The sequence below is a fragment of the Buteo buteo genome, chromosome 7, assembly GCF_964188355.1.
Source record: "Buteo buteo chromosome 7, bButBut1.hap1.1, whole genome shotgun sequence".
NCBI lineage: Eukaryota > Metazoa > Chordata > Aves > Accipitriformes > Accipitridae > Buteo > Buteo buteo.
This window is the reverse complement of record NC_134177.1, coordinates 30,600,893-30,624,003: the sequence shown is the minus strand read 5'-3', so window position 1 is coordinate 30,624,003 and position 23,111 is coordinate 30,600,893. Positions and strand designations below refer to the sequence as shown.

The window sequence follows — 23,111 nt, the reverse complement described above, 5'->3', positions numbered from 1 at the left end:
CCAACCCCACACAAGAGTATGAGCTACTAGGAAAATATTTTAAAGTGACTCCTTGTTTGATACAATCCACTAAATTCTGAAGGGACAAAATGGAAACACTCCTTGCATTTAATGTCTTCAACTTCATTACCTACATGCCATAAAAACTGCTGTCATACCAAAATCGTCTGAGTGCTATACTGAGCTAATATCCTAATTTGCCTGTTGACTCTGTATACGTATTCTTCCGTTGCCAAGTAGCTCAAGGCTTACTGACCATAAACTATAAATTTTCTTTCAAGTATCATGCTTGGTTACTGAAGATACATACTTCAACTCCACTGTGTTGTTCACACTCACATATTTCTTAGCACGAGCCCCTTCCAAGTTTCCTGCATGCTTTTGTCCGTAATTACAATAATCCCTCTGCCCAACTGAACTATGGGTTCCTCTTCACCTTCTAACCCTCTTCTCATACACCGTCTTGTTTTCTGCCGTTTGTCTAAAAGATTTCATAAATGATAAAGTTTTAAACCACAATTTAAATCTGAAAGGTTAATTGCATAGTTTAGTATCCTTGAATTTTATCTTTTGACTTCATAAGTCAATTAACATTTAAAGAGCTGGTTGCACCAAGATGCTGCAGATGCTCTGATGTATCTTGTGATGCAAAACAACACTAAATCTATTTTAAGGTTACTGCTCTCTGATAAACCACACTCCAAAATAGCATGCACCACTCCAAATCTAATGCTTTGTGCAATTCTAAAATAAACAGAAGTGCATGCATGTGCACATTGACACACACACAAATATATATAACGTGCTGTGGTTTTGTATTCACAAGACATAGCACATTAACTATTAAAAAAAACCTTTGTGATGTGCTAACACCACAATTACTTTTTAACGTTCTTGGTACAAACATCCAAAACAATTCACAAATGAAAAATACATGTTAACTAGAATGAAGGCTTTTGATTGCCTTTATGTAATTTAAGGAGGAAAAAGCCTAAAGTAAAGTTGTAGCTGTGGCTAAAGCATATATGGTGCAAACATCAGAAATCTGCTGTTTACACCTAAGACCTACAAAAGGAAATGCAGATTAGAGGTCGTCAGTAACCAAAACTGCCCTCTTATGATATGCAGTGATCATATGATTATTCTTAAGATATGTCATGTTTGTGCTCCCACCTTGGACAACTTTTCAAAACACAAAGATTCAAATTCCATGTCTCCCACAACTCTTTAAAGCTGTTTTACTGAATTACAATAAAGTTGTGTGGATGGTCTACTGTGCAATGAATAGGGGTTAAACTTATATTTTCTTTCATAACTTCAGTGTTTTTAATACTGCTTTTGTGGCATCTAGAATATTACATCAGAACAAAAATCAACACAGAAATCGCCCTTGACATTATTTATGATCATACTTTGTTAGCAGAGTCTACTGTAGCATGCATTTTCTTACCGGTATCTATGAACAAATATACCCTTAAAAATAGAGTTCATCATATTTTCAATTTCATCTTGGTTTTCTTGTAGCTGGAAAAAAAAAGCAAAACAAAAATAAATAAAAAATTATTATAATTTGATATTCTACAATTCCTTATTGGGAAACATTAGAAGACCATGGAAGAGCACCTAGAGGTAATAGTAGATTCACCATTTTCTACTTTTCCAGCACATGCCTATATTCTGTGCACATACATACATAAATATACATATATATGTGCAATGCCTTAATGGAAGAAAGTTAACATTCTCTACAAACATCAATTAATTTATTTTCAAATTAGTCCTTTGAAGTGGTCATCACCATTTTTTTGCTATTGAAATTTAGAAAAGTAGAGACTACGTGTTCAGTACTGTCAGCAGTCCTGTATTCATAGTTAAACAGAACTGTGAGTGAATGACAGCTGCAGAAATGAAGCTGGTTACAGATCAGGAATCCCTTCTGAAAAATTCAGTGTCCTATTTAAGGGAAGTACTTAAAGATGTTCTCAATCTTAAGTATGAGTGTCAGTTGCTTTAACTTCAGCGCCCATGATAGCTGAATTTCTGAACCAGGAAGCTTTCCAGAATCAGAGCATGTGTGCTTAACATTGGAGTACACCTAACATCCAGGCCTTAGAATGCAAAAAACCAATCCAAACCCAAATTAAAAAGGTGTTATAAGCATGTTTTTTATAAATAAGAGTGTTTTTTTAAAAAACTTAATATTTTCTGTGTAGTATGAGCACATTTTCTAAGTACTATGCAAAGCTTACTTTGTGTCAATGAATATGTTAACACATCCTAAAGGAACATCTTGGAATCAATTAAAGCATTCTCATACTGTCAGCTTTTGTACTAAACTAAATAAGTATGACTTAATTACACCAAAATGCAGTTTTGCTAAATAAGATGACACTAATTTCATACAACAACTTTTGGAGCAGAACTGCTACTACATTCAAAGCCATCGTTCTTCCATCAAGGTGTTTCTTAATGTCAAAGCAGAATACCACAACATGTGTGAATGCAAATTTTTCCACATTTTCAGTATGAAAACCACAACAGAGCCTTGCTAGTACAGAGTGCATATATGCATAAAATAATAAAACCTATATAATCATGGACATACATATTTAACAGATAAAACATCTTAAAGCCAGAGGCAGAATTATGATCAGCTGTTTCAACTTTCTGCATAGCATGAGCTCATAAACACTTTCACCTAGGGGTTTATATTTTTCCAGCTATGTTTATAAATATTTCTACAGTATCTTCCAGATGAGATCTAAAATAGCTCACAGAACTCAGTAAATGAAGTCTCCCAGTTTCCTAAAATGTAAGGAGCTGCTGTCTCCATTTTGCATGTGGGGGAACCGAGGTATTGAGGGTTCTTCACTAAATTGTCAAACACCTGTCAAAGAAATTAATTTCATAGTATAAGGGACTATGTACAAAGGGAGAAGTCGGGTGCACACCAGCTCTGCATATACTAAAGGGCTGGTACACAAAACAAGCATATTTAGACATGGCTTCTGGGACAAGCACTATTTTCAGCATCGGCTCAACCCAAATACGCACAGACTAAATGCTTGTTCAAGAATACATAACCTAAAAAGGAGTGTGACGTTCTAATCACTCCTCAGATGGTTGACTTCACAGGCTACAGGCAGGCAAATATCCACAAAAACACGGGGCTAGAGACAACTTAGCACAGACTGCGGAGTAAAATGGGGGTGGGAATGAACCAAGAAGCCTCAGCAGGCTTTCTGAAAAACTAATGAGGCCCTGAAAGGGAAAGGGGAAGCTCCTGGAGAACTTTGGGTATGAAATATTAATATAAAAACACACCACAGAAGACAGGTAGGAGAGACTGAACTTTATGAGCCATGAGAAGGTTAGGATACTGAAGAAAAGTGTACTTTGACATTTCTTTGAATGAGAAGTTGAGCAGCACCATACAAGACTAAGTGGCATAGATGAGGGTACAGCCTGGGTGGCTTCCTCCCTCTTTTCCTGCTTTTCTACAGGGAATTTCCAGCTCACTATAAACATGGTAAGTTATCAGCTATATAACTGATATGGGGATGCAGGTGCTGGGGCAAAGCTGGTGGAGAAGGAGAATCAAGAGATTCAGCAGGCCCATCTGAGATCCCTTTTACTTTTGCATGCTAACATTGAAAAGATACAATTTTCAAATGTATCTTAGTTTCAGTAATGAATTAACAATTCTTTGAAAAATATGAATTTTCTCTAAAACTTTAATTGCCTTTTATACTTTCAGTTTTTCTAGATCATGTACTTGAATTTGAGCGCTTAACTTCAGGCATCTTGAGAGTGCATTCGTGTCTCAGGATTCCTGCTCTTACCAATGCAAAAGTGATTTAGCACACCCCCCTTAAACCTAACTAAAAATAAGGGAAATGTTCTCTTCTTGACTCTGCAAGCATTTTGAGAAGCTCAAAAAGACATGTATGACAAACACAAAATTTGAATTACTACTGGCAGCAACTAAAACAGAACTTCCTCTATTTTGTGGTGGATTGTTACATAAATCATGCAGTTTAGTTGAAAATCTCATTGATGAGAACAGACATTCATGCACTGCTGTCACATTAGGTATGTCGAAGATGACGTGAGAATGAAACACTTTGGAGACAGTGTTCCATCTCTTCTACTTCAGATTAATTTGCCACACTTAACTTGTGAACTGTCCCTATATAACTTCATGAAGATAAACACATGCCCATGTATGTGCCCATGAGGGTTTATTATGATGGCACTACATCAAAAGCATCAACTAAGAAAGTGCCAGCACAGGATACTATTGTAAATTCAGCATATTTAAACATGGGAAATATACAGCATTATGTTAGGAATTCTTACACAGAACCATTATGACATCTAAACCTAATAAACGCCTTCTATACAGAGCCCTCTATATGCTTAACACCATGTATCTGAGGACTTAATCATCACCACTCTTCCCTGGCTTACTCCTATGCAACATTTTGATTAGTTTTAGTGAGTAGTGATATGAGAGAGACTGCACAGACATATCAAAAGTTAAGGTTTGCCAAATGCTCATTCTTCTTTCAGGGTTTCACAGCTCCATGCTAGCCTGGGTATCATTGCTTCAAATTATATATTGCATCTCCAAAAGACATTGAAAAGAACAGCTGAAGGAATGAGTATAGAGGATGTCCATAGACACAGAGATACTAAGCCCAGTTAATCAGTGTAATTAGTGACTTCTTCCTTCTCTGGAAATTCAAAGCAACAATCAACAAATCTGGAATAGGAACTGTTTTCCAGCTCTTTTAACAAAGCAATTTTCCTTTTTAAAATGCTCTAAGGCTGACATTGAATTTAATATTTAAATTAAAATGTTTCCCTTGCAGTTTGGGCAGGAGAGATTGTTCTTGCTTTTTACATTAATGCATGATTTTTAAGAATTATGAAAGCCAAATAAAATTGTGTTACGGATTGTAGGGGTAAAATAAAAATAAAAATAAAAAAACGTTAATTGTAATTATCCCCAGACAAAGGCTATAAAGTCAAGCAAATCTAAGTCAAAGTTATACCTAAAAGAATCCAAGGAGCATGCAGATAAAGCACCCAGACATCCTTAATCTGCCATGGAGTAAAACAGTGGTGGAGGAAATATATTAAAAACTAATATATTAAACACAATAACTTTGAATCTAAGCCATATATACTCCAATTTTTCAATCAATCTTACAAATTTTACATAGCATCTTTACAGATTATGGCTGTTTGGATGTATATGTATTCATTTTTTACTTGTCATCTTCAAATTTCTATTAAGTACAACTCTAAAACTGAATTTCCTGGGATATAATAATTTACTTAGGGATGATTACAGCAACCTCCTAATGATTTTGCTCACCTAATGCCAGACTGGTACTTATTAAAAGCGACTTTAATGTCTCCCTAACTTCTTCTCCCTGAGAGCAGGTGCTATAGCCCCCACTACAGTGTTTCTTGAAAGTAGCTACAAAAAGAAGTACTAATGAGAAACTACGTAATAATTGCAGTTATCAAAGGGAGAAATGGGCAGTGCAGTGAGGGACTACATGTGATCCTCTTTCAAAAGTCTTCTTCCATAACCAAAATAGTTACTACTTACAACTTGAGACTGATTTTCTTCCTGCCTAGTCATATACACAAGCCTGAGAACAGAAATTATCCTGTGCATGCAGAACAGCACACAAACTCAACTGAATGTCTTAATACAAGATTTAAAAATGTAGCGCAGTAATATGCTTGAGATCACACAAACACAACTGCAGAACTAATCTTTTGTTTCTTACTATGGTACTCAAGTTACAAACCACCTTGGACTTCCTGTTGGAGGGAATACACATGAATCAGGAAAAAAATTCATCTTTTCACTTGCCTCTTTTCTCTTCTGAAGCAGCAGTTCCAATCTTTCATTAGCTCTTTTGCCAATCATTTTGTTTCTCTCAGCTTCGTACTGCCTCTGTGTATTATCCTGATGAATGCTCAGGTTTAAGGCAACATTCACAAGAGCAGTCATAAGCTTCATAGCTGCAAAGGCAGAAGACAGAATATGACTCTTTACCTGTAGTCACAGTTAAAAAATATTGCCTCAGCAGACCCATACTCACAGAAAACAACTTGACCCTGACACAAAGCCATATGGAAAGGCCCTTCCCACCCAAGCAATACTCAAGTCACTTGGCTGATCTAAAGATCAGAAAAGAGAGTGTATATACCGCATTGAGCTCCTGGCAATGTTCTTTGCCATCTTCTCCAGAAAATTATGCAAGTTCTGAATGCATAGGTCAGTGAGCAAGCATATGAATCTGCAGGATCAGTGTACAACACAAAGCCTGTTACTGTGGAATTACATACATTTCTCTACTAAGAAACATTAAGTATCATTGTAGATGCCTCCATACTATGGGTAACTCTTAACCAATAGCTATTGAGGATTACTCAATTTACAAGGGACCACTGCACTGTTTCTCTGAAAGTAAGTCTGACACCGCTCTAAAGTAAAGCGTATAGTTGTATAAAAATACGATTAGAACTTTATGTACCCCTTTACATGCATTTTCACACATGCTGGATATAATATTTTTCACGTATATTTTTCTGTTTTAATTTATGTTTACAAAAACATTAATAAGGGTCTTTCCCATGTTCTGTGTGGAGACATGGCACATCACGTTTTACAATACTGAAAAAACAGCAAAATAACGGAAGAACCTATCACATCCTCACTGACTAAATACGCAGCATTGTCTTCAAGGTAGAAAAGCAACTATACAAATGAAGAATTGAAGCTACTCTTATGGTAGCTCTGTCTTATCTTGCTGTTGCTCAAAGCTGGTAACTCTAGAAGCACCTACATGTACTTCTTGCCTTAAGTTTCTTACTATAGTGTATCATTTCTCACACAAATTGGCTAGCACAGAGGAAAACTGAAAACAAAGACCTCAAAAACACTCCTTCAAGAATAAGTGCAATTCTAAATGTAGATCTTCATTAACTTTATCAAGACTGAGCTCCATGGCATCATGCTGAACCTCTGCTCTGCAGGATAGCAACTTCATTAAATGTGCAAAGACTAGCTTGAAGGAAATTTGCAGAATCAAAACAAAGCTCTCAAGCTTGTTAAAACAAACAAACAAATAAATAAATGGCATGTATTATCACTGGAAAACACTGGGGATCTTTGGCAGCTCCTATTCCTAATGTAAGCACTAGATACATGTATATCTAATGTGAGAAGCCAGCAGTGGCTTAAATAACTAAAGCTAGTTGTGATGAACCTTGGCTTTACATTTGCTTATCCTTGCTTGAAGTTTCTAGCTACATAATCCATTTCAAATGATGGCAACTATTTCTTCCACATAGCACAGGTCTTGCATAACTTCTCTAATGTATGGTGCTGTTTCCTGTCTTTTCCTTCAAGCCTCTCATGCTTTCCAAACATCTGTCCCACACAAGGATGAACCAATCAATAAAAGAGACCAGACTGCATACCTCACTCCATAATCCCTCTCCTGTGAAACAATCAACCACAATCTAAGCAAATAGCAAATCAACATCGTCTGGAATTGAAGTATCAGCTGGAAAGGAATACAGTTTCCATCTCAGCTTAAATAATAGGTACAGATTTCCATCAGGTTATCTGCAGCTCAAGTAGTGTTTATCTTTGAATACTGAATAGGGAGAGGCAAACTCTAAACCTGGAAACTTACACCTACATAACTCATGTTTTTACTGTCCTGTTACTGAGTAAGGTGAAGAATGCAAGGGGATAGGTTTCCAAAAGAGTTCAGCCACTGTGAGCTGAAGGTTTTGGTTTTCAATTTTAAAATCAAACTCCAATCAAATCTGGATTTGGTTCTTCAGTATCATTGGAAATCTGCCTCTTAGATTCATAGCACGAGATGAAATTTTAAACAAATTCTGATTGAATTTGTTGGACATTGGGTATTACACTTGGAAATCTGAACAAAATTATAAGACACTGTTTGTGGAAAGACTAACTAACAAAAAACAAATATTGGCAGTAGAAATATTTCAATTATGACAAATGTCTCCTATAAAGGCTTCAAATATTTGGCATGATCTATGAACAGTCTAGGGAGAAGAATCTTCCTATAAGATGTATTTCAGCACATGAGATGAGCAGAAAGATATCACCTGACATAACCAGCTTTAGACACCTACATCCAAGCTAGCCTTCCTAGTACTGCTTTGCAATTGGAGAAAACCAGTTACTCCTAGAGAGCAATTCACCTATCTTACGAGAGACATCTCATATAGGGCTGATGAAATACATTCTAGAAAAGCCTATTTCCATCTAATGATATACCCAGTGCTTTCCTCAGATGTAGGCAGGTGTGTTGAAAGGTGCAGTGCGGCTAAGGTAGAAGACAGTGAGACCTACAACTATGGCACAGTGCTCCCAAACTTAATGCTTCTCAAGAGTGAAGGCACAGATTTTATTTTTCAGTGGACTGAAATTCTTTGATAATACAATTTTCTTGACACTTACTTAGAATAAATTTGTACTCTAAAATACAAAATTATGAAGACATTCTATACAACAAATGAACAACGAGTAACAAAATACAAGACATAAGCATGCCACTTTTGATTCACAGGATCACTGGAAGCCCTGGGTATGACAGGAATCTCTTGAGATTAAATGCCTCAGCATACTCCTTTCCAAACAGAAAAGTGTATTTAAGTATAGTTATACCATATACGGTACTTAAGTATAGTTATACCATATACGGTACTTGGATTTGATCAAGCTTTCCAGAGTTCTCAGTGCTGGTCAAATTCAACCTCAATCAAAATTAGGAGTAATCCTCAAAGTGGCTAAATAGTAGCAACTCCTTTGAAAAAACTCTTCTCTGCACTAGCTTACTTACCAGCTAATGTACTGGTGTGCCTGAAAGCTCGGACCTGGGAATCTGACAAACCAGTCAGAAGAGAGATCACTGTGTCCATCATGTATTCATCATAAATGATGCTATACTGACACTGTCGAATGAGCACTCCAATGAACTCACAGAAGTTGGATCGAAACTTCTTCCACTGTGGCCCAGGCATCGTAAGTGGATAATCACCACTGTCCTGAAGAACAAGAAAATGAAAATATTAAGTATTAAAAGTCTCCTTATTTAATTTATTTTGATGTTGTTGTAGCCATCATGGTCTAAGTTTTTAAGCTAAACACTTTCTCCTTCAAGCCAATGGAGACTAAACAAAAACAACAAATTATTCTTCAATAAACGAAGAAGGCTGTTGGCATGAAACCACTTTTTGAAAGACTTCATTATAACTGTTCTAGACTTGCAATATTAGCTCTGTATAGTCCAAAATGTGCATCAAGACTCAATTCTTTTCCTTGTGTCCTGGGTTGGGAAGAGGGGGGAAAGGATGAGTGTCATGGTTTAACTCCAGCCAGCAACTAAGCACCACACAGCCGCTCACTCCCCCCGCCCCCACCCCCCAGAGGGATGGGGGAGAAAATCAGGAAAAGAAGTAAAACTCGTGGGTTGAGATAAGAACAGTTTAATAGAACAGAAAAGAAAAAACTAATAATGATAATACTAATAAAATGACAGCAGTAATAATAAAAGGATTGGAATATACAAATGATGCACAGTGCGATTGCTCACCACCCGCCAATCGACGCCCAGTTAATCCCCGAGCAGCAATCCCCTCCGCTCCCCTCTCCCCTCAGTTTATATACTAGATGTGACATCACATGGTACGGAATACCCCTTTGGCTAGTTTGGGTCAGCTGCCCTGGCTGTGTCCCCTCCCAACTTCTTGTGCCCCTCCAGCTTTCTCCCTGGCTGGGCAGGAGAAGCTGAAAAATCCTTGACTTCAGACTAAACATTACTTTGCAACAACTGAAAACATCAGTGTTATCAACATTCTTTGCATACTGAACTCAAAACATAGCACTGCACCAGCTACTAGGAAGACAATCAACTCTAACCCAGATGAAACCAGGACAATGAGAAAGGAAAATTTCTAAGTATTTAAGGTCAAAACCTAAAGAAAGGCTTGTGTGATTGAAAGTTTGTGTCATTATCCATCCCCACTTCAACTCCACATTAATATTCTAATCAACTGAATGCCCCTCCCCACAAACTTTGCTTTACTCAAGTTTACAATTGAGATCTTATCAGAAAGTCAGTACTGCCCTTTTATTAATCTTATAAACTTACTCTTTTTCTAGTGGTAAAACCTGCCTTCTGATAAATGTAATGGAAATTTTACTACAGATTCATGTATCCCATACAGTTCCATATACTCCCATCTTCTAAAGATTATTGCAAGATTAGAGCAGGCATGTGAACACTCGGTTCATTTAAGTTTAACTCCTCTCCAAGTCTGCTCTTTCTGTTCTCACTTCAAGCAATATTGCATTTCAGTGGGACTGCCCCCCTCCCTGCATTAGAAAATGCTTTTTTCCCCTTCAGTGAAAAAGATTATCTTTAATCTCCCTGGTCACCTGATTTGTAAGCCAATTCCAGATTATCCAAAGTATCAAGGCAATAATGCTCCATCCTGAATCTCTCCGCCAAGATAAGAAGTCAGTAGTATCAAATTTAAATCCATTTGTACATATTTATTCTGTGCTATTGTAAAGAACAAGCACGTCTGTTCTCTTGGGACTTGTCTTACCGCTCAGACTGAACCATGTAAAGCCAGTAACGTAAGTGTCGAGGAGTTGTAATCAAATAACCTTTTACCTAAACTTCATAAAAAAATATTCCCCTGCAGCAAAAAACCCTATCAAATTTAACCAAATCACACACATTTCAATCATACTAAAATAACGATTAAAATTGCAAAGACAAGTGCTCAAATATTAGAAAAAGACAAAATTATAAGGCACTCTTAATGACCTTACTCTCTCATTCATTAAAATGGTGAATGACATGATCTTAACGAGCAATATTTTTACTTCTAATTTTGAATGGCCAATCTGAGAGAAATAGGAGCTTGGTTTAAAAAAACAATTCAGAGGGTTGTAAAGCTCCTGACATAAAGACATCTCCTAGCATGTTCAATTGTAGCTGTGAGTCCTCAGAACTTCTTTGAATTAGATCAAAGCATTTCCTAGTAGAAACCCAGATAACACAGTCTAAAATATGTAGCAATATCATTAACTGTGCCATGTATTTCCAACTCTTGTCTGTTTATGCCTAATGCTCATCAGTGAATTTCAGTAAGGTACAGTGTCTTGCCATGTAAATACAAGCCCTGCATTAGTCTCATATTTATTTAAATTTAGGACTGAAATTAAAATGCTAAAGCTTTATCCTCAATGTTTTCCTGACAGTAACTCCATATGAATACCTCAGACTCCTCTTCTTCTACCTGCTTATACCTTATTTTCACAAACAACCTCCAGACTAAGTCACTGCCTGCACAGTACCTGTGGGAACTCTGTATGTGAACTTACATACATAATATATGCTTCCTAGATGTATGTATATCTAATTTTTGGAATAGATCCTCAGAACCTCTAGTGCTGTGTGTAACTACTCACATTTATATGATGTATTTTTAACCTACAATTAGATATTAGACAGTCCTTTCAAAAAGCATGTGAAGACTGCACCAAGAACATCTCATCTGGCTGAAGTGGGAAGAATAAATTTCGAATAAAGCCACTTTATTCGATCTTTTATTCTTGAATACCAATAAAAGTGTCATACATCAGTGACACTGACATGTGATACTTGATGGTCCAATGGTTAGAAAACTCAAACTAAAACAAGTTTTCGTTCACCAGCTTACTCTAGCACAAGAATTATGAGGGAGTTGATCTATAAAATGCCTGTACTCATAAGCCAATCACCCAAATAGTGCAGCAGATGGATGTCCATGGAATTCCCTGTTTCAAACTGAACCTGTTATTTCCATCATTTCAGTCCTGCACAATTGTTCCTCCACCCAAGATCAGGAAAATCAGTGCTTCAGTCCCTGCCATAAATGCAGAAATTAGGACCAACAGCCAGCTGATTACTGCAGCACTGACAGAACAATGTGATGATCTTGAAAAAGTAAAGAAAGTAGCAAATCTGAACATCTTCAATGGAGATTAAGATATTTTCTGGGCAGTATAATGTGCTAATGAACAGATAATGCAAGACTTTATCCTAGTTGATGCTACACTTGTACTTTTATTTCCCTATTATCTCTAGGCTTGTAGAAATGAAAATGGCAAGTCTAAAGATGACAATGAAGGTAGGTTGGGCTGGTAGATAGGCCTAATTATTTTGACAAAAGCCTCACTCTCTCCTCCTCCTTCACTGCCACACAGTCAGACCATTACCTTCTCATGGACTGACATTGGATTTAGGTGCATGAGAGGACAGCAGGGCAAGGGAAATGTTGTGGTGGCAACAGCCCTTAGCAAGTGCTTTGTCTCAGGATGACACAGAGGGGATGGACATTGGGAGTCCTGGGGTACTGGAAGAGGTACTACAGGTGAAATGCCAACAGTGATATTTAGAATGAAGAATTGAGGGTTGTTCCTCAACTGTGTAGAAAATGGTGGTGCTTTACCTAGATAATGTTATGACCACCTGGTCCAGCCAGCAGTGTTGGTCTCCTCCTGGCTCCTTTCTTTTATTGCTTACTATAGACTCACCAAAAAAAAAATAAAAAAAATTCAATGGCAGTATGGACTCAAGGAAGCAGTCTAGTCAGTCTGCACAGAGTCAGGGAGCCCAGCCAATGGCACTGCTGAAAGGAGGCAAGAAGTAGATCTGCCTGGGTTCTCTTCTCCCTTCCCCAGCAAGAAAAGAAAGGTTAGGAAGGATCATGCAGATCTGCTGAATTTAGCTTGAGTTGCCTTTAGTCAAAGGACTGCCAGTGGCAAATGGTGTCTGCTCACCTACAGCTCTCCCAGAAACAAATGATTGTCGTTCTGAATCTTGAAGTGGTGGACACAAAGCAGAGGGCCAAGAAGTGAGCTAACGCTATGCCAATTGCAACTGCAAGTTTACAATCTGCTGAAGACTGAAAAAGATTTTGTTTGTTTCTTTCATTATGTGTTTTACCCTGAACAGTCATGTAAGCTGCTCTTATTCTCAAAGCTTGTATTTTTTGTGACTATGACATCCTTTTAGGCACAGACCAATCTGAAATATTATGACTAGCAATATGAACAAATAGGCCATATAACAATTATAAACTTACTATGCTGTGATGATCTGATATATGAATAGCGGTTGAAAACTGTACTAAATTCTAAAATATTTTCCACTGCTAACGGGGTATGAGTTTATTCCAGATTTCAAAGTATTGACTGGGTTGTGGTATAAGACTAACAATTTCACGTTTTTATACCAAACCCCACAATTTCTTTCACAAATCCATTCAAGTGTTAAGGCAGAACCTAGAACGGAAACTTTCTGTTAGAACTGCAGAAGTTCAGAAAAGTTTTAGGTAATGGAGAATGAAAGGTTATGTACTAGTAAGTAATTCTTTGAGATATGTTACTTGTATGTACATTCATACTGTGCATAAGGAAGAGAGTTTTCTTCTCCTTTGAGAAAAAACTTTGACAGTTTTTGAAAAGGTTTTTTTGAGACATACTTTCTTCTGTCAAGTGTGGGACAATCCTCTCTTGGGCAAAATCAATGTTCTTTGCCTTCTGGACAGTGCCTTGGCCATTCTATTTTGTACAATGGGGCTAGACTAAAGATGATATCCAATTCTGCTTTCAAATTACACTAGTAAAAATTCACTGCATTTTATTAACTTTGGTTGGGTGATGTTTTAAAAAGCAACACTGTTTCAGCCAGAAAGTAGCATGAAATGATACAAACCTTTTATTTGCCATTGTACACCTACATTTTATTCACTGTACCCTATTCCACCTGTACCCAAAGGCCCTGAGTGAATACCTGAGTACAGCAAAAGGAGCATCCACATGGCCATAGTTAAGTACATATTTGAACAGTTTGTTGTTCACGGCCATGAACAAGATAGAAATCCTGCAGAATAAAATCGTGAAAAAGAGCAGTGTTCACATTTATAGTTTTCCTGCTTAATTTTTTGAATCACAGCCTTAGCTTTCCGTTTAGAATTGGTCAGAAAAAGACACTCCTGTCCTACAGAAAAATCATGTTTCAGCATTTGTTTTCCTCACTATACAAAATGAACACTCTAGAATGTTTAAGTTCTTTATACATGAAAAATCAAACAAATTACAGTTTGAAAAATCTCAAAGCTAAAAAGCATTCACCCTTAGGAACATTTTCATTTTGACAGAAGATACCCAATCTGAATTGTAATACACTTGTTTCAAACAAAATGCTTAGATCTTTTGAAAGAGTATTTTTTTCTGTAACACCGTTCCTAAATTGTAATTTTCATGTCAAGTTATTATTTAGTTTAAATTGCCATTTCAAATGAACAAAACATAATTTGCACACAGAAAACAGAGCAGAATGCTGCAAATGCCAAGCCTGCAGTCCTGTCTCAGGAATCTGGAGTTCTTTGTTCTATGATGACAGTTCCAAGAGGTGAACTTCAGAATCCAGAATACCACCACCAATTTCAGTGGGATGAGAAAACTTTCCACAGTTCTTCTTACTGCCTCCTGTAATTAACCTCTCTAATACCCAGGAAGCAGGCAGACAAGGATATCCCTAAAGCCATACAAAGATATATGAGGGTCTACATGGATCCAGACCAGGGCTAACAGGGATCCAAGCTAGTTCTTGCAGAGTCAGGCCTGGCTAGGCCCTCTTACACCACTGGATGTGAACTCGCTCCATGCTTTTGTGTAATAGTACACTTATGCCCTTAACGTGGCTAATTCACAAACTTTTCAGTACCAGTATTTCAGCACCCAGAGCCTACTCAATCCACAACACTGGCTATTCAAGATGAGCAACTCTAACCAGCTTTTCAAATTATTTTATTACTTATTGGTTTTCCACTACCATTCTTTCCTAAAGCTCACGCTGGCTTGTTATTCCTCATCCAATAGTTTAAATTGCTGCTTTGCTTGTCAATGCAATTTCTCATACTGAGTCATTGCTTATCCACTGGTTTCTTGCCCATTGCATTTTTATTTTAAAACAAAAGTATATTGTAATATATTTCATAATGTTTAAAGACCTATTTGTATACTATACCTCATCAAATTCTTCTGTCATTTTCCTTATGATTTCTGCATTTTGCATGTTCCTGAACATTTCAATTCTTACAGTACCTGTAATGTAATGAAGGAACAAAATAAATTAACCCATTTTTTGTTATCTCAAAATATCAATGTTTTTCTGCTGCTAAACTTACAGCTCAATAATACATATGAAAGAGTATATAATACAATAATAAGAGAAACTCATTGAACAAGACTGTCTTTTGAATAAGTGAATAAAAACCCCCTCTGTTCTGCAAAGTGCTATCAGACTAGAATTTAGTAAAATTTTCCATATTTTTACTCTTTACAGCTGAGCAAGTGTGATACACAAGTGATAGCAATGCAGGACTCGCATAATCTCTGCAGTTGCCAAGTGTTTTTAATTTTGTGTGCAAAATAAAATGAAGACCATCTTTCAGTTCCACGGCCACTACTAGTAATTCTCCACTTTTTATGTTGGGTCACCTGGTTTACAGATATACCACAATCTCTATGCAGAGACACAGGAGTGGTTTTCAAACGGCTTAGCTTGGAACCAGCATGGCTTATTGACTTAGGCACAGCACTGTGTGAATGGAGCTACAGCACCTGCAGAGCAGAGCTAGCATGATTGCATCACATGGTGCTCCTGTCAGCAAGTTTTTCCAAAACCAAAAGCTCCAAAGGGCTCAGTCAAGATGTGAGCCAGCTCAGGACCAAAAGCAGCAACTGCATCTACGTTATTTCTTCATTTGGATTATGCCATTACCTCCCATTACCTGAACAGTGAAGTTGATAGGATCAACTTTTCATTGTAAATTGAACAAAGCTACCTCAATTGAAAACATAACAACATAATAGCAATAAATGAAAATTCTCATGACTTGATCCTAAAATCAGTCAGTATAAATGAATAAAATATTTTTACACATTATTGTCTTTGCAACTAGACATTGTCTAAATATCCAACCACATAACACAAACCAACATAGAGAACTTTTTTTTTTTTGCTAATGCACGATCTTCTTTTTGCCACTTCACAATCTTCTTTTGTTAATGGAGGAAATGCAGAAAAATTAAGCAAACTGCAGAGCTACAAAATCCATCCCAATGTCATTAACGTTACAAAGAGTAAGTCTTCTTCCTTTTGCAAAAAATTCAATTGGATTAATGATACACTGCATGGCTTCAAAAATTCAAACCATAATAGAAGCAGCTTAACAGCTAATAGTATTAGGCCCTGTACAAAGCATAAATAAAGATAATTTAAGTATGCTAAATATTATGAGAATGTTTTAATTCCAATATTTTATTCCTTGAAAAATAAGCATTAGAAACATACACATTTCAAAATATGCAAGCCCAGTTACAGCACACCAATCCTCTATATCTTAGTAGGGGTACTGTTTTACAACACAACTTAAATATTGATTTCTTGAATTGGTTTTGCTTCTTCATGAAATAATATTTACTTGTTATCTATTTCATACAGGGTAACACTGTGAACCTCAGTTCTAACAATGGTGATTTAAGTTTGTGCATGGTAATTTCCATATTATTAATAAACAATTAGTAATGCAATATATTAATATAAAACAAGAAACCCAAGAGAATGCTACCATATGACAGCTGAATACCTGGTTTATCAGCTTGGAAATCATCTGTAAATGCAGCTACATTTTAATGTTTCCCCCAATATTGAAAGTTTTGTTTCAAATAAGTGAAACAGTTTCACAGTACATCTCAGAGTATTGAATAGTGGACAGCTATTCTTAGAAATCCACCTCAACTGCATTAATACCCCTTTCTCTCACTGCATGCTGTCATATGTGGCTCTTTGCATTGGTAACATAACCCTTATTGAAAAAGTAACCTATTGACCTTTGTTGTTTTATTTCTTATAGCCCTGATTCTAATTTTATTCTTAACTATATCTTCTGTTAATAACCTCAAATAGCTTCCACATAATACATAACCATGTTACTTTGTCAGAAAAAGTAAAAATACCATAACTAAAATTCCTTGTTAATGCACATCACTCAATTCAAATCTCCTTTCAGCTTTGTATAATTCTGTTGTGGTTCTCTGTATCTTTTCTTCCTGAGGATACAGAATGCAATTATACTGTGGTCACTATTACTCAGTGGCTCAGATATTATTACTTCTTAAATAACCTCCTGCATGTTACTTCAGTCAAGTCAAATATAATTTTTCCTTGAACAATTTCTCTCAAGGAATCTGTTTCAGGAGGTGACTGCTTAAAACACTCCTTCTGTAATTCCACAACTTTGCAGATGCAGTAACAATGCTCCAAGAAAGCTGATGACTCGTACTGGATGCGCACACCCTCCATGTTACTATCAGACCACAAATAGTACACACTGTGCCACAGACACATGGACCCTTGTCCACTAAATTGGCCAAGGAGAGAGGTTGCAAACACAGGTGGGTTTCTCTTGAATCATGGAAAGGCTTTTTACCTTCCATGACAAGAACTGAGACAGCATCACCTATTTCCTGAGCACTTTAGGATTTCGACTGATTGCTGTGCAGAGGTGTTTCAGATAAGGCTGGTGTAGATTCTACAGACATCTTCCAAACAAGCAATTGTCCAGCTCTTTGAGAGGATCAGGCAGGGACATGCATAGGATGAAACAAACTCTTGACATCTCCTAGGGTTGGCAGGGTGGACAAGAGCTCAACATTACCCACGAAGTGTCAGCAGGCATTAAGAGGAGTGAAGATGAACAGCGCTTATCAACTCACTGTCATGTCTCATTCTTTCCTCCACTTTTTATGACATGAAAGTCATGTCAAGCAAAATGAGCATATCTACTTATCTGGCAGTAGGCAATAGCTTTGGCCTGACTGCTTTTCCTACCACCACCTTTCCCTCACCTGACCAAAACACAATCCTGTCTGTTTTTCTGGGAAACTGATTTAACACTCTGTAAATATGCTATGAAGACTGCTCACAACACATTTCATGGTGTCATCACAACATTTCAACACTGCAATGGTCAACACTGTTCACATTCATAGTTTTTCATTAGTGAAAAGCTAAACTCATTTTTCAAGTGAATCCTTAAAATATAACAGATTTTCTATAAACTATAATTGAAGGTGTGGAATGCATTCCTACGGTCTGTGCTTTACTCATGTTGCTACTAGTCTTCTATCCTTTTCTAAACTGAGTTTTACCTCTATCATGAAGCTCTCACTCTGTATTTAGTGAAGAGGATTTAACAAATTGAGAAGCCTATTCTACTTCAGTAGTAAGTTCTCGGTTCAAACTTATTCACACATGTTGTGTTTTAAAAAGGTCTTCTCACTGACATGCAAGTGTATTTCCTTAATGACAAAATTCCAGTTTAACTTTCAGCTAAGACAGGTATCAATTAAATTTGTCAACAATTAATCATGTCACCCAACCCAGCTTTTAAAAGTGAGAAGAAAAAACCCATACAGAGGACACAACATTATTTCAACTAGACGGGAGAAAGACTAAAAGGGCCTATAAAAAATTGGATTAATACACTTAAGAAAAAACAACAAAAAACTGTGTACAAAACAAGATACAACATTTCAGGGGATATAACATACCACAGACTCAGTGGCTTCAAAACATGTATGTATAGTGAGAAGACTAACCAGTTATAATAGCAAGCCCTGCAAAAGAAAAGTAACAACAAAAATCTCCTAGACCTTTGGAAGATGTATAAGCTCTCAAATTTGAGCAACAACCAACCTTTAATACCAGGAGTTTAAGAGGGTAGTCTTTGAATGCAGGTTGCCCCATGACTACCTTTCCTCCTGTATTGGCTTTGTGTGGCAAGGTTTTGGTAGCAGGGGGGGTTACAGGGGTGGCTTCTGTAAGAAGCTGCTGGAAGCTTCCCCTGTGTTCGAGAGAGCCCATACCAGCCGGCTCTAAGACGGACCTGCTGCCGGCCAAGGCTGAGCCAATCAGCGATAGTGGTAACACCTCTGTGATAACATTTTTAAGAAGGAAAAAGAGTTGGGACAGGGAGAAACAGCCGCCGGAGAGAGGAGTGAGAACATGTAAGAGAAACAAGCCTGCGGACACCAAGGTCAGTGAAGAAGGAGGGGGAGGAGATGCTCCAGGTGCCGGAGCAGAGATTCCACTGCAGCCCGTGGGGAAGACCATGGTGAGGCAGGCTGTCCCCCTGCAGTCCATGGAGGTCCACAGTGGAGCAGATATCCACCTGCAGCCCGGGGAGGACCACACGCCGGAGCAGGTGGGTTCCTGAAGGAGGCTGTGACCCCGTGGGAACCCCACGCTGCAGCAGGCTCCTGGCAGGACCTGCGGATCTGTGGAGAGAGGAGCCCACAGAGCAAGTTTTCTGGCAGGACTTGTGACCCTGTGGGGGACCCATGCTGGAGCAGTGTGCTCCTGAAGGACTGCACGCTGTGGAAAGGACCCATGCTGGAGCAGTTTGTGAAGAACTGCAGCCCATGGGAAGGATCCACGTTGGAGAAGTTCGTGGAGGACTGTCTCCTGTGGGAGGGAACGTGAAGGACCCCACACTGCAGCAGGGGAAGAGTGTGATGAGTCCCGCCCCTGAGGAGAATGAAGCGGCAGAAAATAACGTGCAATGAACTGACCATAAACCCCATTCCCCGTCCCCCTGTGCCACTGGGGGGGGTTGGTAGAGAATCCGGGAGTGAAGTTGTGCTCGGGAAGAAGGGAGGGGTGGAGGGAAGGTGTTCTGAGATTTGGGGTTTTTTTCTCATTACCCTGCTCTGGTTGATTTGTAATAAATTGAGTTAATTTTCCCCAAGCTGAGTCTGTTTTGCCTGTGACGGTAATTGGTGAGTGATCTCTCCTGTCCTTATCTCGACCCACAAGCTCTTCGTTATATTTTCTCTCCCGGGTCCAGCTGAGGAGGGGGAGTGATAGAACAGCTTTGGTAGGCACCTGGCCAGGGTCAACCGACCACACCTCCTCTGAAACAGAAGGTACTAACCACTGCTGGAAATCAGAGAACACCATCATACCAAATACTACACTCCAGGGGCTTCCTGCATATGGCAATTCTGGTATTTCTACAGGAAGGGAAGCTTGTATGACAGAAACAAGCCACTGCGTAAGTGGTACTCCAGCTGTAATAGCCCACAGTTATTTAAACACTACTAATGAAAACAAATTACTCACTAGTAAATGGACTCTTGAAATCTAAACTACTGACAGTTGGTAATAAATTACATACTATGTAGTATACTAACTGTACTATACAGTCAGTTTTAATCTCTGGCACCTTTATTCACAGAAGCTACACAGCCGATTTTATCCCTCTTATTTTGGACCACCTGCCCAAACTGAGCAAGCTGCAAGAAAAGTGGTGGGAAAATTGCAGCTCAAGACTAAAGTCAGTGGATATAAAGTAAGCCCACAGTGTCCTGCCAAAGAAGGATTAATCATAGGACCTTAAATTTGTGGTAACTGATTAGCATCTCTCAACCACACTTATTGGAAAAACAGTAACCAGAGGAAAGATTTATAAAGGCATCAAGATGAAGACACTAGAAGATTTGCACTGGAAAGTATCATATGAAAAAGGCAATGTGCTCTTCTGCATTAACTGAGAGTCAACAGTTGGGATCAGAGCACTGGGAAGTAGTCTTGACTGTTGAAACTGTCAAGAGAGGGCAAGTTTAATAAAGACCTTGCAAGGATGGATGATTACAGAATCGTTGGATGGGAAATATTTCTTTCCCTTGATATCATTCAATGTGCATTTCCTATACTTTTTTCCCCACTTACCATTTAGATCATAAGAAATAATCCACTTCTACAATGTCCATAAGTGCAGTTTTTAATCGTCTCAGAAGTGTTAGTGACAAATCTCCATATGAAAGATGATAAACAAAGACTGAAGTCAAACCATAAAGAGAACATTATTTCTCACTTCCTAAAGTGGGTCACAGTACACTTCTGTAACACTTCATTTACTGTTCCCAGAAGAGAGCTGCCTGAAACTAACCAGAAATTACCCATGCCAGTAAAAAAGTTTATTTTCTGTGGCTTGCTTATGATCACATAGGAACACTGAAGGAGATCTTACTTCATTGGAATCAATAGGTGTTAATCATTAATCTAAACGGAAGCAGTATTGGGAGAGCTGAAGAGCATCCAAATAGATGCTGAGACTTGTAAATCCCACTGGGGCTCCTAACTCTTTATTGATTTCTGTGCTTGAAAACTGAAACACTTTACTGAAACCAGAAGTTAAGATTCTAGAAAGAAGTTAGCCTAGATACTTAGTTGAATTTCAGCTTTCGCAGCACACACAGGAATAGAAGACCCTTTTCTTCATTTATTCTCCGATTCCTCCCATTGCACGGACTCTACCTTTCCCAACTTCTGCTACCAATAAAGCAGTATTCAAAAGCCAGTATCTTCCTAAAAACACAGCCCTAATTCATCTGTAGAGCAGCTTTTGATGGTGAACTCTTACTGAATGAATCAGCTAGAATCCCAATGGAAAAAAAAAAAGTACAGCCTCATGCAATTAAAACCTTATCAAACAGAGAATCACAGGCAACTGTTAAAAAGAATTCTAATGGTTCATCCAAGTCTACCCTTGTACAACAAAACCAAACCCAAATATCTGTCAGTTCCCAAAATACGTTCAAATGCATTCTCCAAGAACTCCCTGCAATGTTAACTCCTTACCATTCACCTGATACACAGTATACACAGGAAAACTGTATTCTCTTGCTGCAGTCCAATTCTTTAATTGACCTTCTGCTTATTAATTTACATACCAGAATAAAATTTTGTTACCCTTAATTTTGTTTTACTTATTTTATGCATTGCTCTGATTTTGTCCAACACACTCCTGCAATTCTCGAATATTTACCTTTAATTCTTTGATTTTTCACATTCCGTTTTGATTTTCAGACCATTGCATGACTCAAACAAGTTATTCTCTTGTGATAATTCCTATTCTTCCTTTGCTTTAGGTTATTTTGCACTTGAGTCTTGAATACCATTTTTTTGGAACAGGAAGCTCTTCATTTTTTTTCCTTGGTCATGTTTCCCACGCAGACTTGTGTATTTATTTTTTCCATATAGTCTCTTCCTCTTTTGAAGACCATTATCATTCTTTTGCCATTCACTTTGCTCTCATAGAACTAGGAATATTAATATTCTAATGATTGAGCTCATTTAAGTTGCCATCCCAATAATGAGAATTACCTCTAGAGGAGAGTGTTTTTCCATTTGTGTTCTCCATCTTCTGTATCAAAAAACTGTCACCACCACATTGTAAGAATTCATTGGACAATCCTTACCTTGCTATATTCTACTCCTTGATGACATCTTGTTAGTTTAAGTCCCTTCATCTCACAACCTACTCTACATCATACAACTCTATACATTGATTAAAAAACAACAATGAAGCTTTTGTATCAGGCCTTCTTGTTTTCATGCCTCATAGTAGACGTCTACAGCAGAAACTCCTAGCTTCTCTCCCCTTCTATCACTGCCTAGACATTTTCAAGAAAGCTATTCTACATTTCAGAACAAATGTAAATGTTAGACAGGACAAGGATTCAGTGGCAAGCTCCTTTTCCTGAATTTTTAGACCTTGATTTTGCTAAAAAACCTTTCCAAACAGTTTTCTGGAATTAGATAAAGAAAAGAAAAGCCATTACAGAGAACTGCATTAGCCCCACTGTGAGTCTTAAGCTGTGTAAGAAATATACGAAAAGAACAGACTTCCACCAGATAGCAGAGAAAAGGACAAATAAAGTAATTTGTTACTTGTCATCATGAAGAGATACTTGAAAGTAGAGACATGTTTCTCTGTTGCAGTGTGATGTTAAAGCTGAGAAAATCTGCAATGAAATCTAGGTTCTGGAATGGAGGAAACTTTGGTCGTTACAGTCCTTTCATCGCTCTTACTGCCCTTTTGTGCTCTCTCCTCCCAATGCCTGACTG

General features: G+C 37.8%; 1 protein-coding gene across 14 annotated transcripts in view; it reads right to left on the bottom strand.

Annotated features, from left to right (window-relative positions):
- Positions 1-23,111, bottom strand: part of STAG1 (STAG1 cohesin complex component) — a 202,801-nt gene that overhangs the window by 81,112 nt on the left and 98,578 nt on the right. For all 14 annotated transcript variants that reach the window (XM_075032127.1, XM_075032133.1, XM_075032132.1 and 11 more), the window contains 4 exons: positions 15,162-15,238; positions 8,913-9,117; positions 5,894-6,045; positions 1,451-1,524 (listed from right to left, as the gene is read on the bottom strand). In XM_075032127.1, coding sequence (XP_074888228.1) covers positions 1,451-1,524; positions 5,894-6,045; positions 8,913-9,117; positions 15,162-15,238 — 508 coding nt within the window. The remainder of the gene's footprint in view (positions 1-1,450; positions 1,525-5,893; positions 6,046-8,912; positions 9,118-15,161; positions 15,239-23,111) is intronic.